The sequence below is a fragment of the Fusarium subglutinans genome (assembly GCF_013396075.1).
Source record: "Fusarium subglutinans strain NRRL 66333 chromosome Unknown NRRL66333_c0000031, whole genome shotgun sequence".
Lineage (NCBI taxonomy): Eukaryota > Fungi > Ascomycota > Sordariomycetes > Hypocreales > Nectriaceae > Fusarium > Fusarium subglutinans.
In genome coordinates, this window is record NW_023502094.1 from 92121 (window position 1) to 111763 (window position 19643).

General features: G+C 50.7%; 5 protein-coding genes across 5 annotated transcripts; 3 read left to right on the plus strand and 2 right to left on the minus strand.

Moving 5' to 3' along the window:
- Positions 1-83: 83 nt before the first annotated feature.
- FSUBG_3643 (KRE5-killer toxin-resistance) lies at positions 84-4634 on the minus strand (the record flags this gene model as incomplete). The annotated part of the gene is made up of 4 exons (XM_036681546.1): positions 84-3173; positions 3223-4048; positions 4099-4452; positions 4510-4634. 4 exons carry the CDS (start codon positions 4632-4634, stop codon positions 84-86), a joined length of 4395 nt encoding a protein of 1464 aa, XP_036540758.1.
- An 860-nt stretch (positions 4635-5494) lies between these two features.
- On the plus strand, positions 5495-9445 carry FSUBG_3644 (coatomer complex subunit alpha (xenin); the record flags this gene model as incomplete). The annotated part of the gene is made up of 6 exons (XM_036681547.1): positions 5495-5524; positions 5589-5638; positions 5700-6019; positions 6075-7973; positions 8027-9147; positions 9203-9445. The coding sequence occupies 6 exons, from the start codon at positions 5495-5497 to the stop codon at positions 9443-9445; spliced, it is 3663 nt and encodes a 1220-aa protein (XP_036540759.1).
- Positions 9446-9830: 385 nt separating this feature from the next.
- Positions 9831-10701, minus strand: FSUBG_3645 (26S proteasome regulatory subunit N12; the record flags this gene model as incomplete). The annotated part of the gene is made up of 2 exons (XM_036681548.1): positions 9831-10103; positions 10162-10701. The coding sequence occupies 2 exons, from the start codon at positions 10699-10701 to the stop codon at positions 9831-9833; spliced, it is 813 nt and encodes a 270-aa protein (XP_036540760.1).
- A 3755-nt stretch (positions 10702-14456) lies between these two features.
- FSUBG_3646 (SKT5-like protein) lies at positions 14457-17349 on the plus strand (the record flags this gene model as incomplete). Its single annotated transcript, XM_036681549.1, has 3 exons — positions 14457-14545; positions 14730-17283; positions 17338-17349. 3 exons carry the CDS (start codon positions 14457-14459, stop codon positions 17347-17349), a joined length of 2655 nt encoding a protein of 884 aa, XP_036540761.1.
- A 635-nt stretch (positions 17350-17984) lies between these two features.
- FSUBG_3647 (monocarboxylate transporter 4) lies at positions 17985-19379 on the plus strand (the record flags this gene model as incomplete). The annotated part of the gene is made up of 1 exon (XM_036681550.1): positions 17985-19379. The coding sequence occupies one exon, from the start codon at positions 17985-17987 to the stop codon at positions 19377-19379; it is 1395 nt and encodes a 464-aa protein (XP_036540762.1).
- Positions 19380-19643: the final 264 nt, after the last annotated feature.

Consider the following 19643-nt stretch of genomic DNA (forward strand, 5'->3'; position numbering starts at 1 on the left):
AAGATTGTGAATAGACCAGATCTATCGACATATGTGCAAATCTAAATTTACTCAAGTTAAATGGGGCATTCGCTAAGATTTCCTCAAAGCTCGTCCTTTATATGCACTTCCTCCTCCATTGTCCTGCTCCTCGAGTTCTTCTCACTCCTATCTCCAACAACCTTGCGTCGACGATCCAGCGCGGCAATCTCCTCATCATAGATAGTCCATTCTGGGACCTGCCTCCTGGCGCGATCGAGTTTCGGCTCCTTTGTCTGAGGGTTGTTACACAAGTCAATGGTACGCGCCTGAGCCAGGCTCTCGTCGCTGCACCACGTCTCACACCAGAGCCACTCTTGAGGAAGACTGTGGATCGGAATTGTGAATTGCATGTTGTTTGGAAGGTCCTGATCCAGGTTGGATAAGCTGTTAGGGTCAGCTGAGAGTGCGTGGTACTGCTGTCGAAGGCGGTCTCCTGCTGCCAGCTGGCGGAACCGATTAAGGTCAACAACATAGAGGGCTGAAATATGGTACGGCAGCCCGCGAAGATAGTTCGCCCAGTAGCCCTGTTTCCAGAATCTGAAGCCTTCCATTTCAGTGCGCGAGTCGCACATGGGTGTGAAACCGTACGGAGCACCTTCTAGGTCATGGTTCACAAGCTCAATCATATCAGTGCGGACGATTTGATCAGCATCAACAAAGATTACCTTATCCAGGGAAAGCGGAAACAATACATCAAGGAACAGGATCTTGTACCCCCAAATCTCGCGCTGCTTCTCTTTTTGTTGGCGAAGCCAGTGAGGCCACTTGTAAGTAACCATCTCGTACTTGAAACCATACTCAGCAGCCATATGCGGAATAAATTCTTTGAACGAGGGAGATAAGAACTGCTCAATGAACCAGAACTTGACGGTGTGCTTGGTGTTACGCATAACCGACACCATCATGATGTTGAGCATGCGCTCGTATAAGTGACCACTAGCAACACTGAAGATGTTGATTTCAGCATGTTCTTCGGCCGAAATCTCTTTGGGCGACTTGGCCCCCCCGAGAAGACTTTCGGCAAACTTGAGGCCCTTGGCAACAATTCCGCTGTCTTCGCTGTCTGGAGATTCCAGTACATCGACTTCTTCCATTCCTGGCTTGCGGTGGAGACGAGGATATAGGGTCGTACCCTTGAAGTCCATGAGGGCGATTTCCGTGCCTTCGTCCCCGGGAACAGGCGCATATCCGTGAGCACCGACACTCTCGATGGTGAAGATTTTTGACGTTCGGCCTTGCTGGAGTTGAATATTGTAGAAACCAGGGTTCGCCTTAAACTGGAAGTAGCCCAGATTGGCCATGACTATGGTATCTGTGATAAGGGGATCCTTTTCCGTGGCCAGGGTCAATTGTGCACCTCTTGGTGCACCTCGCTTGCCATCTCTGGAGTGACCTTCAATCAAAATATTCTCCAGCTCATAAATCACATCGATGTCGGCTTTGACAGAGCTCAGCTTGATGTTGTCCAGATCCTGTACAGACTCTTTCGCAGCAACTAGCCAAGCCGGAGGTACATCCATGCCTGCTGTTAACAGAGCCTCAGAGGGAAGGCCTTTGAAAGTCGCCATAGGGTTCTGAACATGACCAGCCTGATCAAAGGAAGGCTCTGAGTCAAGTACGTAACGGAAGAATCGCGTGATGGGGAGTTCTCCGACTACTTCCTTCGGGTTCATAAAAAGCTTCAGATACACTCCATCGAGCTCAGACAAGACCTTGAGGATGGGTGCCCATCTCTGACCTTGTTCACTGGTAGGATTCAGGAGACCAGCGATATGAATACTTGCAGTTTCAGGGTTGCCGACTTCAATAGCGCTATGAGTTGAGTTCCAAGTGTTGTACATGGAGCTTCGAATGGACGGGGCCGACTCGAAGATGCCTTGAGGGAGATCAGAAATTGTTGAGAGTGCCGTGATCGAAGTGAGCTTGGCTGCTGCAATGGGATCTGAAAGCTTGTCCTCGAAGCCAAGGTCCCTGATCGCAGCATAAACAGGAAGAATTCTGTTTCGCTGCTCAAATTTTAATAGCTGCTGCAAATCGTCCTCCTTGAAAGACACATCGGACGGCAGGGGACCGACGACACGGCCGTTGAGGAGTAGTCCCTTGGTACCAGGAAGAATGTTTGAAGCAGAGAGGAAGTCGGCAAGCGCAGCACCAAGGCCATCATCTTCAGCTGCCCAAGACGCCTCAAGAATGGCTTTCAGACCATCCTTACTCTTCATCTCAGCAAGTTTGCCTTCGTTAAGCTTGAAGGCGCCATTGATGGCATGAGCCTCTGCGGATGACGGCGGGTTGTGAACAAGGTCAAGCCGAACGCCAGGATTCTTTCGCTTGAATTGAAGGGCAGCAAGAAGAAGGTCTTGGCCGTCATCGACTGTAAGGTCGGCGACGACTGTGAGCACAGCCCAGCTTTCTTTGGAAGCCTTCGAGTCTGAGGGAAGGACGGCAATGTTGCTGAACAGTCCCGCAAAGTCTTTATGAAGCTTGTTGATATCAACAACGCGAAGAGCCTTCTCATCGTCAGGAAAGATGTATGTGTTGCGCTTGGAAAGAGCGTCACGGAGGAAGAGATCTGCAACAGGCGTCCCCTCTTCAATTTGTCCAAAGTACACAGCCTTTTGGATTGCTTGTTGATCCTCAGTTAATCGCTGGCCCATGGCCTGAACCCACGATTTGTCACGTGGAATAGCCAACCCATTTACAAAGACAGGACGCACGGCAGTGTCAGCATTGAGTCGGCTAGCCCAAGCCTTGCTTGCTTCCACCTTCTGCTTATAAGTATCGGCTTCGAGAATCTCGGCCAAGGTCATTTTGGTGGCTCCTGGTAGTGTTTCTCGTCCATCAACAGCCTTGGTGAAAGCCTTCTTGTTGGCCGCACCCTCTGGCCCCTCTTCACTCTCTTGGAGATAAGTAATGAGGGACTCGAATCCATACGTTTCCATCAAATGATAAACGACCTTGGCCTGAGCGGCAGAAGCAGGCGTAGTGGTCAAGGGCAGTATGCCGAACCTCAAGGTGACACCGCGTTGCATGAACTGGGCTAGTTGACCAAACGCTCGCCCATCCTCAATATTGGTGAAGTCAACTGGTGCCACGATGTGGAAGAGGTTAAGAGCTACCTGCGGAAGTTGTCCAGGATACGTACGCTGAAGGAGCTATGAGGTCGTTAGTGGTATGATCTCAAGAGGTGATCTTCTTACATACTGCTGTCAAATCGCTTGGGAGCTTCTGGTATCGAGCGTCCTTCTCGAGGTCATTCAACCACACGAGTGCTTTCCCCTCCTCCAATCGATCTGTCCAGTCGAACCTGGGCGGTTCATCCTCAGCCTTGGAACTGGCAACTTCTGAATGCCCAAGAAGTGAATTAGCCTGCTGGCCATTGAAACCAAGATCTCGGACCCCATCGATCAGCTTGCGCTCACGGCGAATCATCTCAATGAGCGTAAATGGCTCAATTTGACGCTCAATTAGTTGGACACCGTTCATCCAGAGAAAGTTGATGCCACTGGGAATACCTGCATCGACGTTTTTCTCCTGCTCTGCAGCAAACTCCTTTGCGACTTCATGAGTGGCAATCGATGCTGAGAACTTGGGGAAATCCTGGGTCGATCTGACTAAAGCCTCGAGAGGATTTTCACTATTTAGAATGAACGAAGCAGTCTTTAGGCCTAAAGATGCTAGCTCGGATGTTGAGAGAGGCTTCAAATCAGCAACTTCTTCATCTGTGTCAAGATTGACGTCGGCTGTGGCAGGCTTCTGTTTGCCTTCCTGGCTGGCTTCACGATCATCAATAACGATGTAGTCAGTTCTCTTTAGATCTAGCTTCACACCATAGCCGCTCACAGACAAAGGAGAAATAGGAGCCCCCGCGCTTCGGCGATATCGCAGTCTGTATGACATATCTCCCTGCTTGGCAGCTTTGGAAAGCGCAATGTGGAAAGAGCCGAAAGAGGCAGATGTTGGGTCCGCGTAGAGAATGGCATCTTTTCCAAGCCCTAGGACTCGATCAAACGGCAACAAGTTGGCTTGCCTATTCACCGGGTTAGGGCCGTGGTGTCAAAAGCAGCCGAAACAGCTTACCTTGCCGAGAAATCACCTTCCACGGCTTTGTCGAGAGTTTCTGAGCAGTATTTCTTGCTACCAATCAAGGCCCATGTCGAGCAATCCTCGTTAGTGTCTTCTTTGGATACTGGATCGACAGCTGTAGTGTAGTATTGGTAATGTGCTTCTATTCGTGGTGCGGCAGCACGTAGTGTAAGAGCAAGCTTGAAAGTTGAGAGGGCTTCTGGTTTAGTGACGTGCCCGTCTTGCTGAAGGACATCGAGGAAACGGTCGTAGAGCTCTGCATCTGAATTGGCTGATTGAAAGTGACCACCAGCAATCTTGTCAAGTAGAGGGAAGTATGCTGTTGAATTCTCGCCAGCGGCAGTTTCTCTGTTCAAGGTCAGAAGCAAAATCATAGGTAGCTCACCAGAAATAGTATAAGCTTACAGAAGTTCAAGCAAATATGGAGCACGAGGAAACGCTGCATTCATCCCCACGTTGACTGACGGGGAAGCCAAAGAAGCTGTAGCAGCCGCCAGGGCTATAGCCAGGCATTGAGAAAGGCAAGGCATATTTGCGGTCTACGCAAAGCGCTGCATCAAGCAAGGACTGGATATTGAGGAGCTGGAGCCTCGCGATGGAGGGGCAAAGGACAGCTCTCCAAAGAAAGCTTGGACAGGATAGCGACGACGTGGAATTACGCAGGCAATGGTGGCGTAATTCTGGTCTTGGGTGTCTTCAACGAACCCAAGCACGCTCAAGAAGCTTTCTACGTGCGACAGACTCTCAATCACCAGGCATCAACTCCGTTGTAAGTCAAAGACAAAGAGAATGCTTACTGTGTAGGTGTAGTAGCTTTCTAGGAGTCGAACAGCGTCACTGAGCTAGCTGGCTGGATTGGGTTTAGCACCCGAGCTGATACCGACAGACAAAAAGACAGTGGAGGAAGGAGCTCATCCCTCGACCGTCTTTCCTTACGTGGCAGAAACGATGCCCCCTGCATCTTCATTCTTCAGCCACATTCAGGGAGCATGTCCCCAGTTTTCTTACCCTCTTACACCTGTCCAACTGTAGCCCCTCCATTCGGGGGAACAATGTTGCGCTCCATTATTGTGGCTTTAGAGCTGCACTCCCCCCCTGGTGTGATAGCCCACAATTGAGCATCGTGTTCAATTGCCCAAGCCTAAGCCTGCCTACCTTTGGAGTTCGCTTCGTTGGCCAGCATTCAACTCAACTAACTTACGTCTCCCTTTCACTCTGACCTCACGTATACTTCGACAAGCCCGCGCTGTCTGTGCTGGTCAGCTCGCATCCGAATCTCGCGATCCAGCTATACGCAAGCCGAATAGCTGCTTTCTATAATCCGCTTCTGGGCGCCTCGAATTGTTCCACCCCTTAATGCTCGAAGCTGCGGCTTCACCTCCCCGCCAATATGCAGTCATCCCCGGGAATGTTGACCAAGGTAGATTGCGATGCAATTGCTTTGCTTTGCTTGCTTGTGATTACTGACACTCTCCTTTCCACAGTTCGAGTCTAAGTCCTCGCGAGCTAAAGGCATTGCCTTTCACCCAAAGAGGTTCGTTGTCCGACGTCGCTGAATCGCATCGCAAGCGTTAGAGCTGACAAGTTGTATCCAGACCATGGATCCTGGTGTCGCTACACTCTTCTACCATTCAGCTCTGGGATTACCGAATGGGAACTCTAATTGACCGTTTCGAGGAGCACGACGGTCCTGTCCGTGGTGTCGACTTTCACAAGACACAGCCGCTTTTCGTCTCTGGCGGTGACGACTATAAGATCAAAGTCTGGTCTTACCAGACTCGACGATGCCTCTTCACCCTTAACGGCCATCTCGACTACGTCCGAACTGTCTTCTTCCATCACGAGCTTCCCTGGATTCTGTCAGCATCCGATGACCAGACCATCCGGATATGGAACTGGCAGAACCGCTCCTTGAGTAGGTCAAGATTGTTGTCTTGGTCTAATAGCTGATAATGCTGACTTGTTCCTAGTTTGCACCATGACTGGCCACAACCACTATGCCATGTGCGCCCAATTCCACCCCAAGGAAGATCTCGTTGTCTCTGCGTCGCTCGATCAGTCCGTTCGTGTTTGGGATATTTCCGGTCTCCGAAAGAAGCACTCCGCCCCTACCTCGATGTCCTTTGAAGATCAAATGGCGCGTGCCAACCAGAACCAGACCGATATGTTTGGAAACACTGATGCTGTCGTCAAGTTCGTTCTCGAAGGTCACGACCGTGGCGTCAACTGGGTCGCCTTTCATCCCACCATGCCCCTCATTGTTAGCGCTGGCGATGATCGCTTAGTGAAGCTGTGGCGCATGAGCGAGACCAAGGCTTGGGAAGTCGATACGTGCCGAGGACACTTCCAGAATGCCTCCGGATGTCTGTTTCACCCTCATCAGGACTTGATCCTATCTGCTGGAGAGGACAAGACCATCCGTGTATGGGACTTGAACAAGCGAACCGCTGTTCAGTCTTTTAAGAGAGAAAATGATCGCTTCTGGGTCATTGCGGCGCATCCTGAGATTAACTTGTTTGCTGCTGGTCACGATAATGGTGTGATGGTATTCAAGTTAGAGCGAGAGCGCCCTGCCTCAGCCGTTCACCAGAACCTACTCTTCTACGTCACCAAGGAGAAGCATGTCAAGTCTTATGACTTCCAGAGGAACATCGAGAGCCCTACGCTCCTGTCGCTCAAGAAGCTTGGCAGTGCCTGGGTAGCACCCCGGACATTGTCCTTCAACCCCGCAGAACGATCTATTCTCGTTACCTCACCTGCTGAAGGCGGATCTTATGAGCTGGTTAACCTTCCCAAGGATGGTTCTGGCGCTATCGAGCCTGCTGAGTCTAAGCGTGGTCCTGGAAGCTCTGCCATTTTCGTTGCCCGTAACCGATTCGCCGTTCTCAACACCGCCAACCAGACCATTGATATCAAGGATCTTTCCAATAACACTACCCGATCCTTCAAGCCCCCCACTGGAACTACCGATATCTATTTTGGAGGTACAGGCAATCTTTTAATCATTGCTCCTACGTCCGTCTACCTCTATGACATCCAGCAGAAGAAGAGTACTGCTGAGCTCGCTGTCAATGGTGTAAAGTATGTTGTTTGGACCAACGATGGTCTCTACGCTGCTCTTCTAAGCAAGCACAACGTCACAATTGTGTCCAAGACCCTCGAGCAGGTCAGTACTCTTCATGAGACCATTCGTATCAAGAGTGCCACCTGGGATGATGCTGGCGTTCTGCTCTACTCCACCCTCAACCATGTAAAGTATACTCTGCTTAATGGTGATAACGGTATCGTCCGAACCCTTGACCAGACTGTGTACCTGGTCAAGGTTAAGGGCCGTAACGTCTACTGCCTCGATAGAGCCGCCAAGCCCCGTATCCTTCAGGTTGATCCCACGGAATACCGGTTCAAGTTGGCCCTTATCAAACGCAACTACGAGGAAATGCTTCACATCATCCGAAACTCCAGTCTCGTTGGCCAATCGATTATCTCATATCTTCAAAAGAAGGGCTACCCTGAAATTGCCCTCCAGTTCGTTCAGGACCCCACCACTCGATTTGACCTAGCTATTGAATGTGGCAACCTAGATGTTGCTGTTGAGATGGCCAAGGAACTTGACAAGCCCAAGTTCTGGACCCGTTTGAGCACAGAAGCATTGGCACACGGCAACCATAAGGTTGTGGAGATGTGCTACCAAAAGCTCAAACAATTCGACAAGCTCTCATTTTTATATCTCGCTACTGGTAACCAATCCAGGCTTGCTCGTATGGCTAAGATTGCCGAGCACCGTGGTGATTTTACCTCGCGCTTCCAGAACGCACTTTACCTTGGAGAAGTTGAGGACCGTATCCAAATGTTCAAGGAGATTGATCTTTGTAAGTTTTAAGCCAAATCGATTTCAAGGAATGTTTAACTGACAAAATTTCAGACCCCCTTGCCTACATGACTGCAAAGTCTCATGGTCTGGAGGAGGAATGTCAGTCCATTCTTGAGGCCACCGGCCTGACCGAGGAGGACCTCACCTTGCCAACCCTTGGAGAGCCCCTGTCTGTCCGTGACCCTGTTGTGCATACCTTCGAATCTTCTTGGCCTACCAAGGCTACCTCGCAATCCTTCTTTGAGAAGGCCCTGCTTGGTCAGGTTGAAGGTCTTTCCCTGGAGGATGAGCCTGCTACCGCCAATGCAGGCTTTGAGGACGCTATGGAAGATGACTCGGGCGCCAAGCGTAATGGCGCCTTGATCGATGATGAAGATGAAGATGCTGCCGGCTGGGATATGGGAGACGATGACATTCCTGAGGCTGATAGCGACTTTGTCAATGTTGAGAGCGTCGACGCTGGCGGTGCTGCCAGCAGCGAGGCAGATATGTGGGCAAGAAACTCACCACTGGCCGTTGATCACGTTGCTGGCGGATCTTTCGAGACTGCCATGCAACTTCTCAACCGACAGGTCGGTGCTGTCGATTTCGCCCCTCTAAAGTCTCGATTCCTAGAAGTCTACTCAGCATCTAAGACTTTCCTTCCCGCTTCGGAGGGCCTGCCGCCTTTGATTAACTATGTCCGCAGAACTCTCGATGAGACAGATCCCCGAAAGGTCCTGCCGACTATCCCCCGAGATCTTGAGCACCTTGCTTCCAACGACCTACAAGCGGGCTATGACTCGATGAAGGCTAACAAGCTCGAGGCTGGTATTGGCATTTTCAAGGGTATCCTTCACTCCATCCTTGTCAATGCCGTGTCAAGTGAGGACGAGGTTGCTGAGGCGAAGAAGCTTATTACTTCGGCCAGTGAGTATGCTGTCGCCATGAGCATTGAGCTTTCCAGGAGACAATTGGGTACTCCTGATGTCGTGGCTAAGGACGCGGAGAAGCTCCAGAGGAGCTTGGAACTGTCAGCGTACTTCACTATCCCTAAGATTGAGGTTCCTCACAGACAACTCGCTCTGCTCAGTGCTATGCAACTGGCTATTCGCAACAAGAACTACAACTCTGCTTTGAGCTTTGCTAATCGCATCATCGCCAATGGTGGTGCTACCAAGATTGTAGAAAACGTAAGTGAAATCGAACTTCCGATACTTGCTCCGGTTACTGACCAAAGTGTTACAGGCCAAGAAAACCAAGGCACAGTGCGAGCGCAATCCCAACGATGCTATCGAAATTGAGTTCGACCAGTTCGCCGAGTTCGACGTGTGCGCAGCCAGCCATACTCCTATCTACAGCGGTACTGCATATGAAGAGTGTGCCTTCGATGGCTCCAAGTATCATACCAAGTACAAGGGCACTGTCTGCAGAGTGTGTGAAGTATGTGAGATTGGCAAGCATGGAAGCGGTTTGAAGTTGTTCGCCTAGACTGGGTAGAGCATGGCTGAATAAGATTTAATAACGGGAACGCATAGTCGGAATTGGGAGTTTCGAGTCAACGATGCACAAAAAGGAGCCGGGTAGACGAGGCGGAAAGTCTAGGGCTTTAAAAGGGTTGCACTTGGACGACTAGCTGATAGAACGATGGCAAGGGAGTCATGTCTTTGTAGTTGCAACTTAGCCTGATATATGCGAGAAGCACAAGATCAAGTCATCACGTTCAAAGAGCAGATATTTGACGTTTGATATGAGACTCGCCTGGCTGGCGAGCTCATCAATTGGATTAATCGTACAGCAACCGTTGGTCCCCTCTACTAGTCTATGTTTGTCTTCACGTTGCTTGCTCGCCAAGAATTCTGACCTGGTAACTCCGTTACACGATCGTCTCAAGCTCACGTGCATAGCCCAGGGCGTTTTCTATCACCATCTGGCTCATCTCCTTGTTTTGGTCGCCATCTTCGCCTTCAGCAGTATCAGGAAAGTAGATGTTACCGTCACGAACGATCCAGCCACGGTGGTGAGCGAAAGAGATAACATCGCCCTCTGAGTCCAAGAAGAGAAGGGACTTTGTGGAGCTGATCGGAAGGCTGGGGTATGCGCGCTCGCTGCTGGAAGCAATCTCGGAACGGATCTGGTTCTTGAGGATCTACAGCCGAGTTAGTATTGACTATTTGGGTAAAATTGGAATGAATCTGCAAACTTACTTCTGAGAATACGCTATACTCATCGCAGGGCACCTCGCTACTCTTCATGGCCTTCCATACCCGGTCATAGGATCCTTCCATCAGCCATCTCTCTAGACGAATAGGGTAGCCAAGGTATCGGTCACTCTCAACGTCACCGCCACCACCCTCTCGGTTCTCCAAGCTCTCAAGCTCAGTGTGGAACTCAGCATATCGACCTTGCGTCAAGAGTAGAAGCAAACTCAGACCAGTAACCTTGTTGCGCTCGGCCAAGTTGGGGGGGAGAACAGCGGCGGGAAGCTCGTAAAAGGGCTGAAGCTGCTGGACGTAGCGGGTGAAAGCTTCGGGGTTGCGGGCGCGGATGGCAAATAAGGCACCCTGTTCGTAGGTCTCGCGGGCGAGAGGCAGAAGATGCGTCGGGGTTGAGGGAGCGGGTGTAAGGGCGTTGAGCTTGAGGAGAGCGAGTTTAGCCTTTGAGAGGAGGGTGTTGGCATCAGTATAGCTCATAGAGGGGGAGTGCTTGAGCTGGGAGATAATCTGGGCAAGATTGCGTTCGGCCATGGTGGGCGATGGAGTTGTCGACGATTTAATGAGAGGTAGCTGATGCTTTTCGCAGATTGGATTTATGTGATGGCCCTGTGAGAGGAGCAAAATTCGCAGTGTTGTTTGTGGTTGGTAGTGTTGATGATGATATTAGGTTGGATCCAATTCGAAGCTTCACCAGGCTGCATCCAGTGACGCGAGGCCACGGCTCATGCCTGTGGTTGCTGCGAGGTCGCTTTGTGGAAGGGATCAACGGGTGAAGGATATTCCGACCCGCCGGCATTACCTACCGTCATGGATCGCAACTAAGGTAGGTACCTAGGTAGTTGCCTGGTACATATAAAGTATGCACAGGAAGCTGAACTTCAGAGAGGCTCGGCATGGTAATTTATTTTTATTTTTATAGAAGCCTTGGATTCTATGCCTGCTCTGAAGTTCATCTTTATTAATCGTTTTCACTTACCACCATTTCTGATATTGACATCAATGTGACTGATCAGAGTTCAACACCTCCAGCAAAGAGCATGGCTACCTTATTTCGGCGTTGCTGATGACACTGGCTTTTCAGACATGCTTTATCAACATGCGAACTCAGAAGCATGGTTCGCCTGTGATGGCGGAGTAACGGTCGATGATACATTACAATTGATTCACAATTTGTTGTTACTTGCATCACGTGGCTTCTGGTGGAGTGGTCAATTCATTTGTGCTTGTGCTCAGGGAGATTTTACATATACTCCGACGTACGACTACGACATTGACTCAATACCTACCGACTGTAAAATATTGATCCCCAAAGGCTATCAAGCCATAACGAAAAACTCACTTTATTATCCCGTTCTTACATCATACCTTATACCAAGATTATATTCCAGATTGTAAACAGATGATCTCAAAATAGCAACTGGGCTGTGGCCGTGGCTGAGTAAATGTATCATATAAACATGCATATACAGCCATTGGATACAACGAAGTCGTTAAAATAAACCGGCGTATTTGGAAACCTTCGAGGGATTGCGTGGTCGGAAATGAAGAACCCGGCCAAACACCGCTTAGAAGACCTTGAACTGTCCAAGGACGAAGCCAAGGCAAGGCATCCACGGAAATCAGCCGCTCGAAGCTATTGAATTGCCCCTCACCAAGTCTGCCTGTGGCTGTCCTCCATCTCAAATTCGAGAAGCAGACGGAGATGCCAAGGTTGAAACCACCGTGCCTAGACTAATCAGCTTCAACTGCAAGGTCCCGCGTTTGTGACGGGCGCTGTATCTGCCTTGTGGCGTTTGTGCACTTACCTAGGTAGGTAGGTTGTTTGATACCTAGGTAGGTACAATTAAGATGTGATGTTCAGCCAAGAATGCCGTCCCTCGGGTGGCAAAGAAAATTATCAGACCGGGATATCAGGTATCAAAATTAAACCCAGCAAAGGATATACTAAACTGATCCTAATTTACCTAAATATTTTTGTCATTTAGGATCAAGGTCCTGAGTTTCCTTTCCTCTCCCAAGGCCGTCTAATGCTGTCGAACTTGATAGGGCAGGGAGTTGCCGTTTCGTGGCACCCGTCTTGGTTTCCGGTGTAAGTTCTCTCACATCGCATGGTAGGCAAGAGATGCAGTACAGTACCTAGGTAAGCAGGTAAGGTAAGGTACCAAAGAGTAGAACGCCCAGGTTGTTGCAAGAGGCATCTGACGTCGAAGACCTTGGACGTGTACAGTAGGTACGGTGCCTACCTTAGTACCTAGGTACTACCTTATTATTTCTTTCGCCAACCCTCTTTCATATACCCTACCATCATCCTGTTCTTTTCCTCCTCTGTGCCAGTTTCGTTTCTGCTCCAGTATGACCACCAAATCTCAAAACCTGAAGATACCCCTCCATTCGCCAACTCTCACGTTGATCTGATCGATCGGTAGCGGTTGTTTAATCTCCTGGTTTACAACTCGAAACGCGAAGCTTTGTCGAAGGAACAGGAACTGGAACAAGATCCCTGCTGCGATCCAGAAGCACATTGCATCACATCCCATCCATTAGTTTCCGCACTCGAATACCTACCTACCTTAGGTACTTTGGCCTAGAACAGTACGGCCCAGCTACTACCAACATTATTTCCAGCATCAAATCCATCGCCGCGCATCGCATCGCATTGCATACAGCCAGCACGACGTACCAGCCTCCAGCTCGCTTTTCCCCACGCACTTCTCGCTGTCTCACATGCCCATCCATTTGGGTGTGCCCCGCCATTTGAACAGCTCCCACGCCCGCGCCCGCCATTTTCTCAAGTCGCAAGTCCCAACCCGCCCACAGCCTAAGCCAGGGTTGCATATGCTGGCTAGTGATAGTGGTGTCACAGATCTAGAAACACCAGACGGGCGAATACATAACGAAGGCATCAGGCCCTCTGCTCGCCACGGTCTAGTCGATCCTGATACTTTCCATATTCCCTCCTTGTTCCTCGACTTCATATTCTACTCAGCCGCAACCTGTTTCGTCATTCGTGCTTCCGACTGCCATGGCCAGCTATCAGCAATATGCACAGCTTGGCAAGAAAGCTAACAACCCAGCCGCTGCTGGCAATTCATCATCATGTAAGCAGTCATCATGCTCCCGTCATCCTCTTCTTTCTCTCCCACTCCACGGTACTTCCCTCGTAAGAGCTGATATGCAGGGAGCGGCGCCGAAGCATCATGGCGATAATACCCCATTTGCCTATTTGATGTGCTTGCTTGCTTGATGACTGATGATGGCCAACTTTGCAATACTTGGCCTTGGACCCTTGTTTACACCCCCTCCCCCCGAGAACTCAAAAAAATGCTGAAATGCGACTTGGATACCGGTTAAGATACTTCTTTGAGATACCCGCCCGCTCGCTGTACGACATGTCACCTACGCAAGCCAACGTTCCGTTCCTGAGACCTCCAGCGCTGATCACTCGAGGCTAGAGTGCTATTTACAGCTGCCGCCCAGTGCACTGCCTGGCAATGGCCGCCAAGCCACTATGGGTCTCAGACAAGCACCGTGTCAGGGTGCAATTATGCCTGGACATTTGATAGCGAGAGTCCATCTCCCTCCGAAAAACATGTCCTGTTGATGAAAATGGCAAATCTCAACGCAATATTCAAGCACCGGCATCTGAATTGCGCAATATCAAACTGAGAATCTCTCCGTACAATCTCAAACTACACGGCAGTTGTGTCCTTCGCTCATTCACAAGAACCGAAATCCATCTTCAGCCTCAGTTGGCCCCACGAACGATTTGGCGTTGGATATTCCCTGTAACAGGACCCTTGCACTTGATCACCAGCCCCTGAAGGGGATTGGGCCGGGCCTCTTTACAGCATCCCCGCTGCATTATCGTTACTTTTGGATCCCCTCCATCGTTGGGCTTCGCTTCAGGGTATCGCATTCTACTTGATTCTTGAACCTGGATTATTTGAACCAGCTCCCTACCTCAAATTAGCTCTGGAAACCTTGTATTGGAGCTGGACCTGCTACCACCAGTGATCAGTCGATCAAGCAAGCAAGCACTCAAGCCAGCGAACTGACCAAGCCAGTGCCTAACGCACGCGCAGTATAAACAGCCTGCTGTTTGCTGGTTCGAGGCAAAGAGGGGTTACGCCGCTGCTTCTGCAGTCATCGGTGACCGCGCCCCGTCAGCTCTTACATTCGTTCGCTGTGAACGAGAACAAGGGCCCCCTTCTTTATTCGTCTTACCCCCCCCGACCCTCTTGCTGACATCTTACGTCCTTTTCGCGATAGACGGCCAGCGAACCGAGATGGCTCCCCCACAGTTAGGCGCGACATTTGTCCCCGGCGGCTTCGATGATTATTATATGCCGGAAGTCGTTGCTCCCTCCCCTCAAAGGTATGTTTCTTGGCTCTTCCCCCTTAATCCCATTTCCGGCACGGTCTCCAGTTTCTATTTCCCAGATCCCCATGCTCCTTTCCCTTGCCTGATCCTATATAAATAAAGCTTGCCAGCACCGGATGCGGTTGTAACGGTGAAAAGGTGGGGCATGCTGACGATTCTTTGTTGTTGCTGTATCTAGGGTAACCCCTCAGGTCCCTCAAAATATGCAAGAGGACCTCCAGCGCATGGAGCTCGAGGCTACTTCTGTTGAACCACGACCACAACCCGATTCAGGCCCGGGTCCTCGTCACTCTCGTGAACCGTCGCTCTCTACTTACACCAACCCTCGGGGAGCCGACCCGCCCAGGCCCCAGCCGGCAACACAGGTCTCAAGCGACGACATCCGAGCATACCAGTCCACCGATAAGATCTCCGAGAGTCTCAGCACCATGAGCTTCGACGCCCCCTCATTTTCGCCTTTTCCCAAGGTAAAGGGCGATAACATCCCCCCAACTGACGAGGAAAAGGAGGAGATCCTTTGGAATGCGCGCAAGCATGTTCTTCACTCACAGAATGTTTCTATGCAAATTACATGGGCGCGCGATGTCCTTACTTGGGCCGACATTTCCCAAGAGTCCATGATACGCGAATATGGCGAAAAGGCCCGACCTGCTACGCCCCGCATAGAACACGAACTCCGAGTCGATGCAATCAACATTATTACCTACTTGTCGCAACAAGAACACCCTGAAGCACTCTACATGCGCTCAAAATGGCTCGAGTTTGGCAAGTTTGGTAACCGTGTTGACAAGCGCGAGGCTTATATCGGCTACAAACGCGCCGCAGAACTCGGTCATGGAAGATCCGAGTATCGTATGGGCATGTTGTACGAGCAGTCGAATGACATGTCCAAGGCGAAGGAGCATTACTACCGCGGTCTTTCCCTCAAGGACTCAGCCTCGTTGTACCGAATGGGCATGATGAGTCTTTTAGGCCAGCATGGCGAGACGAAAGATTACTCGACTGGTCTGGAGCGGATACATGCCGCGGCCGACAGCTCCGACGAAGACGCCCCTCAGGGTGCCTATGTTTACGGTATGCTCATAGGACGCGACTTACCAGACATAACAATCCCCGAGGGCTTGCTGCCCAACAATCCATTGACGACAAAGATGTATATCGAGAAGTCTGCTTATCTTGGGTTTGCTAAGGCCCAACTCAAGATGGGACAAGCATACGAACTCTGCCAGTTCGGATGTGACTTCAACCCGTCGTTCTCTCTTCACTACTACGGCCTAGCAGCTAAGCAAGGTCTTCCCGAGGCAGCTCTCGGTGTGAGTCGATGGTTTCTCTTTGGCTATGAGGGCGTTTTCAAGAAGAACGAGTCGCTCGCTTACAAGTATGCTCAAGAGGCTGCTGCAGCTAAGCTACCGACAGGAGAATTTGCCTTGGGCTACTACAACGAAATAGGAATCCATGTTGAGAAGAGCTTGTCAGAAGCTAGAAAGTGGTATCAACTGGCCGCGGATCACGGCAATCAAGACGCCCTTGGCCGACTCGATTCTCTGGATGAGAATAACACTCTGTCCAAATCCGACCACGAAACTACCACACTGACCCGCATCAAGTCGCAACATGGATCGCAGCGAGGCAAGCGTCCTGATCGCTTCAAGCAGCCACAGCAAATGCCTACCCTCAGTGAAGGAAGTGCCCCTGCTTCACCTTCACTAGACGGACCGGGTTATCCCAAGCCACAGGATCCGCAATCCAATCCTTCTCTCGGAATACGGCCCACCATCGTCTCGGAGCACGTTAACTTCCCAGACCCCTCGCGGGCTTCTTTTGTACTCCCTGCGGCAACGGACAGACCTCCTGCCTTCAATGTTAGATTGGATGCCAACCAAGGCCCAGTCCGACCCCAGTCGGCAGCTCCCTACCCCGAAGATGACCGGCCACCACCCCTAACAGTTCGTTCCAAGTCCACCGCACCTTACCCCGAGGACGATACCCAAGGTCCTACTTCTCCTCGTTTTAATCAAGGCGGACGTATGGGACCCCCTTCAGGACCCCCTTCAGATCGCCCATCAAGTGCTTTTGGCATCAAGCCACAATCAGGTGGTCCTCGTCCTATGCCGCAATCTCAGTCGATGGGCAATCTTCACCCTGGAGGCCCCGGAGGTCCCGGCCGACCCGACCCCCGCAACAGGGCTGCATCTACTGGATGGGAAGGCCAGCAAGGACCCGGAGGACGTCCTTCTCCCTATCCAGAAGATAACGGAGCACCATACGGTGGAATACAAAAGACACCCACTGGTGGCCAATACTCGCCGGGTTTGCAAAACCCGCAGTCCCAAAACTATGAACGCTTCTCGCGCGTACCTGGAGCTAGTGGGCGCCCCGAGCGTGGGAGCTCTCTTCCCCAGAATCAGCAGCAACAGCAGCAACAATTACCACCTCAGGCGAACCGACCTCCACGAACGTCAAGTGCTCAGCCGCCAATGGTGTCTGGGGGTGCTGGCCTGGGCGGCAGGCCGTCTCCGGGACCTTATGGCGGACCTCAAGGAGGATTTCAAGGGGGCCCAGCTGGTCCTTCAAGAACTGGAAGTGCACCTCCCTCACAATTTCAGCGGCCCGATAACAGGCCGAGCCCAGCTCCCAGCGCTGCAACAATGCCACCAAAGGGAGCAGGCAAACAGGGACCTGCAACATTTGAAGATATGGGTATCCCACAAGGAAAACAGGACAGTGACTGTGTAAGTCTGCCAGTAGATTTGTGTTTATTGACGGGGCACTAACACCATGGACAGATTCTCATGTAAAGTTGGAAGTGGATAGGAAGGACTAAACCAAGTGGGACATGGATGAACCAGTTGTTTCAGAGACTAAATTCGAACACATAAAGCCGGTTGAAAGGGCATCTTTTTGGAGTCGAGCTCGCGGACGGTATGCATTTGCACTGGGCTGGGACGTAAATATCCGTGAGACAGGACAGGGTTGGCAGGGTTTGTTGCGTAAAAACGCTGAATATTTGGGTATCGAGTATTGTAGGTATGATTTCTCAATGTATTGAGTTCAAGATGCGAACCAGGATAGCGTGCGTCGATGGCGATGTTCAGAGGAGTATTGTTCTTTCATATCTTGTTGCAGTCTGGAGTCGTTGGGTGTCTGTGTGACAATGGCTCTGTTCGAGCTGGACTTAAAAGATGATGTTCGAGTATAACGGTTCTGTGCCCAAGCGGTGAACTTGTGGATGACCCGACGAACAATCCTCTGAAGGGTCTGAAGGACACAAGAGGAGCAATGATGAACACTGTTGAGCAATGAGTATATAACTCTGCGTATCATCCAGTCACTACTCTCGTCCCTATCTTCCTCCAGTGTTCCGTCGGCGCCTTGAGCTGATTGCAAATAGACTATCCTTTATCATACATCAATCAACTCTTCCACTATCAATATGGCACGGGCAGATCAAGGCTTCCAGCTGCACTCCCTGAGTGCTGTTGGACAGGCATATACTCCCTTCTTAGGAAACACCGAGAGACAATCTGACCGCGCGAATCAATCAGTATCCGAGTTCGGGCAGAGCCTGTTCGAGGAGGTGCTCAGCCCACCCTCTTCAGATGGCGCTCGAGCTCCAGCACCACCCCCTGATGGTGGATGGAGAGCGTGGTGTGTGGTTTTGTCCACCCACTTGGTATATGTGAACACCTGGGGCTGGGTAAACTCGTTTGGCATTTTCCAGGCCTATTATGCTGAGCATCTGGATCTCCCAGCTAGCAAGATCTCGTGGGTAGGTTCTGTCAGTGTTTTTCTTTTATTCTTTGTCGGTACCTTGACAGGCCGCCTTGTCGACGCTGGATATTTCCGCTGGGTGTTTGCCTGTGGCATTGTCTTGCAGGTCACAGGTATCATGGCTACTTCGTTCAGCACCGACTATTGGCACTACTTTGGTGTTCAAGGTGTTCTCGTTGGTCTGGGGCATAGCTGTCTGTTCTGCCCCGTGCTGGCAGTACTATCGACGTTCTTTGCTAGAAAACGGGCTTTGGCCATGGGAGTCGCAGCATGTGGGAGTGCAACAGGGGGTGTCTTGTTTCCCCTCCTGGTTCGAGCTCTGCTTCCAAAGGTAGGTTTTAGCTGGACTCTGCGCATTGTGGGTTTCGTGCAGCTTTTCCTTCTACTTATCGCCCTGGTTCTTGTTAAGCCTCGGCTTCGACCACGTCGGTCTGGCGCCCTGGTAGACTATTCTGCCTTCAAGGATATTGAGTACGTGCTGTACGTCACAGCCTCGTTTTTTACTTGCCTAGGGGTATATCTAGCTTACTATTTCATGGCAGCTTTCTCACGTACCGCTATCGACCCGCCCTTCACCTTCAATCAATCTCTGGATCTTTTGATGATTTTGAACGGTGTTGGCGTTTTTGGTCGACTGCTCGCAAATTGGACCGCCGATCACGTCGGCGCCATCAATGTCTTCGCACCGCACTCTTTCTTTGCTGGAGTGATACTCTTTTGCTGGCTGGGGGTTAGCGACAAACCAGGTCTGTACGTATGGTCCGTCTTCTATGGTATCCTCGCCGCCGCGATTCAGAGTCTCTTTCCGACTGGTATATCTCTGCTGACTGAGGATTTGAACAAGATTGGTGTTAGGATGGGAATGGCCTTCACGATTGCTAGTTTTGCTTCCCTCGCGGGACCACCTGCTGCAGGTGCGATTATTGATGCAGAGCATGGCTTCAAAGGTGCACAGGCGTTTGCTGGTACAGCTATGTTGTTGGGTGCATTGTTTCTCATTGCAGCCAAGAAGAAGAGGATGGCTAGACTTGGAACCGGTTGGTTCGAAAAGTGCTGATTTGGTCAAGCTTGGTTTGGAACGGTAAGTAAAGTGTGAAAAATAGAAAGGGGTGGTTAGCGTTTTATATTTGTCCTTTTGATCAGCTAACAGATTGTCCGACTATGGCACCTATCTGAATATAAATCGATTCCTAATACCCATCATGCCCATTTTACCTGAGTAATTTTCCATGTATAACTGATTACTAACACGCAAATAATGCTTCTTCCTTGCAATGGCTACCTCGGTACTTAGGTTTTATCAACTCCCCAATAATACTTG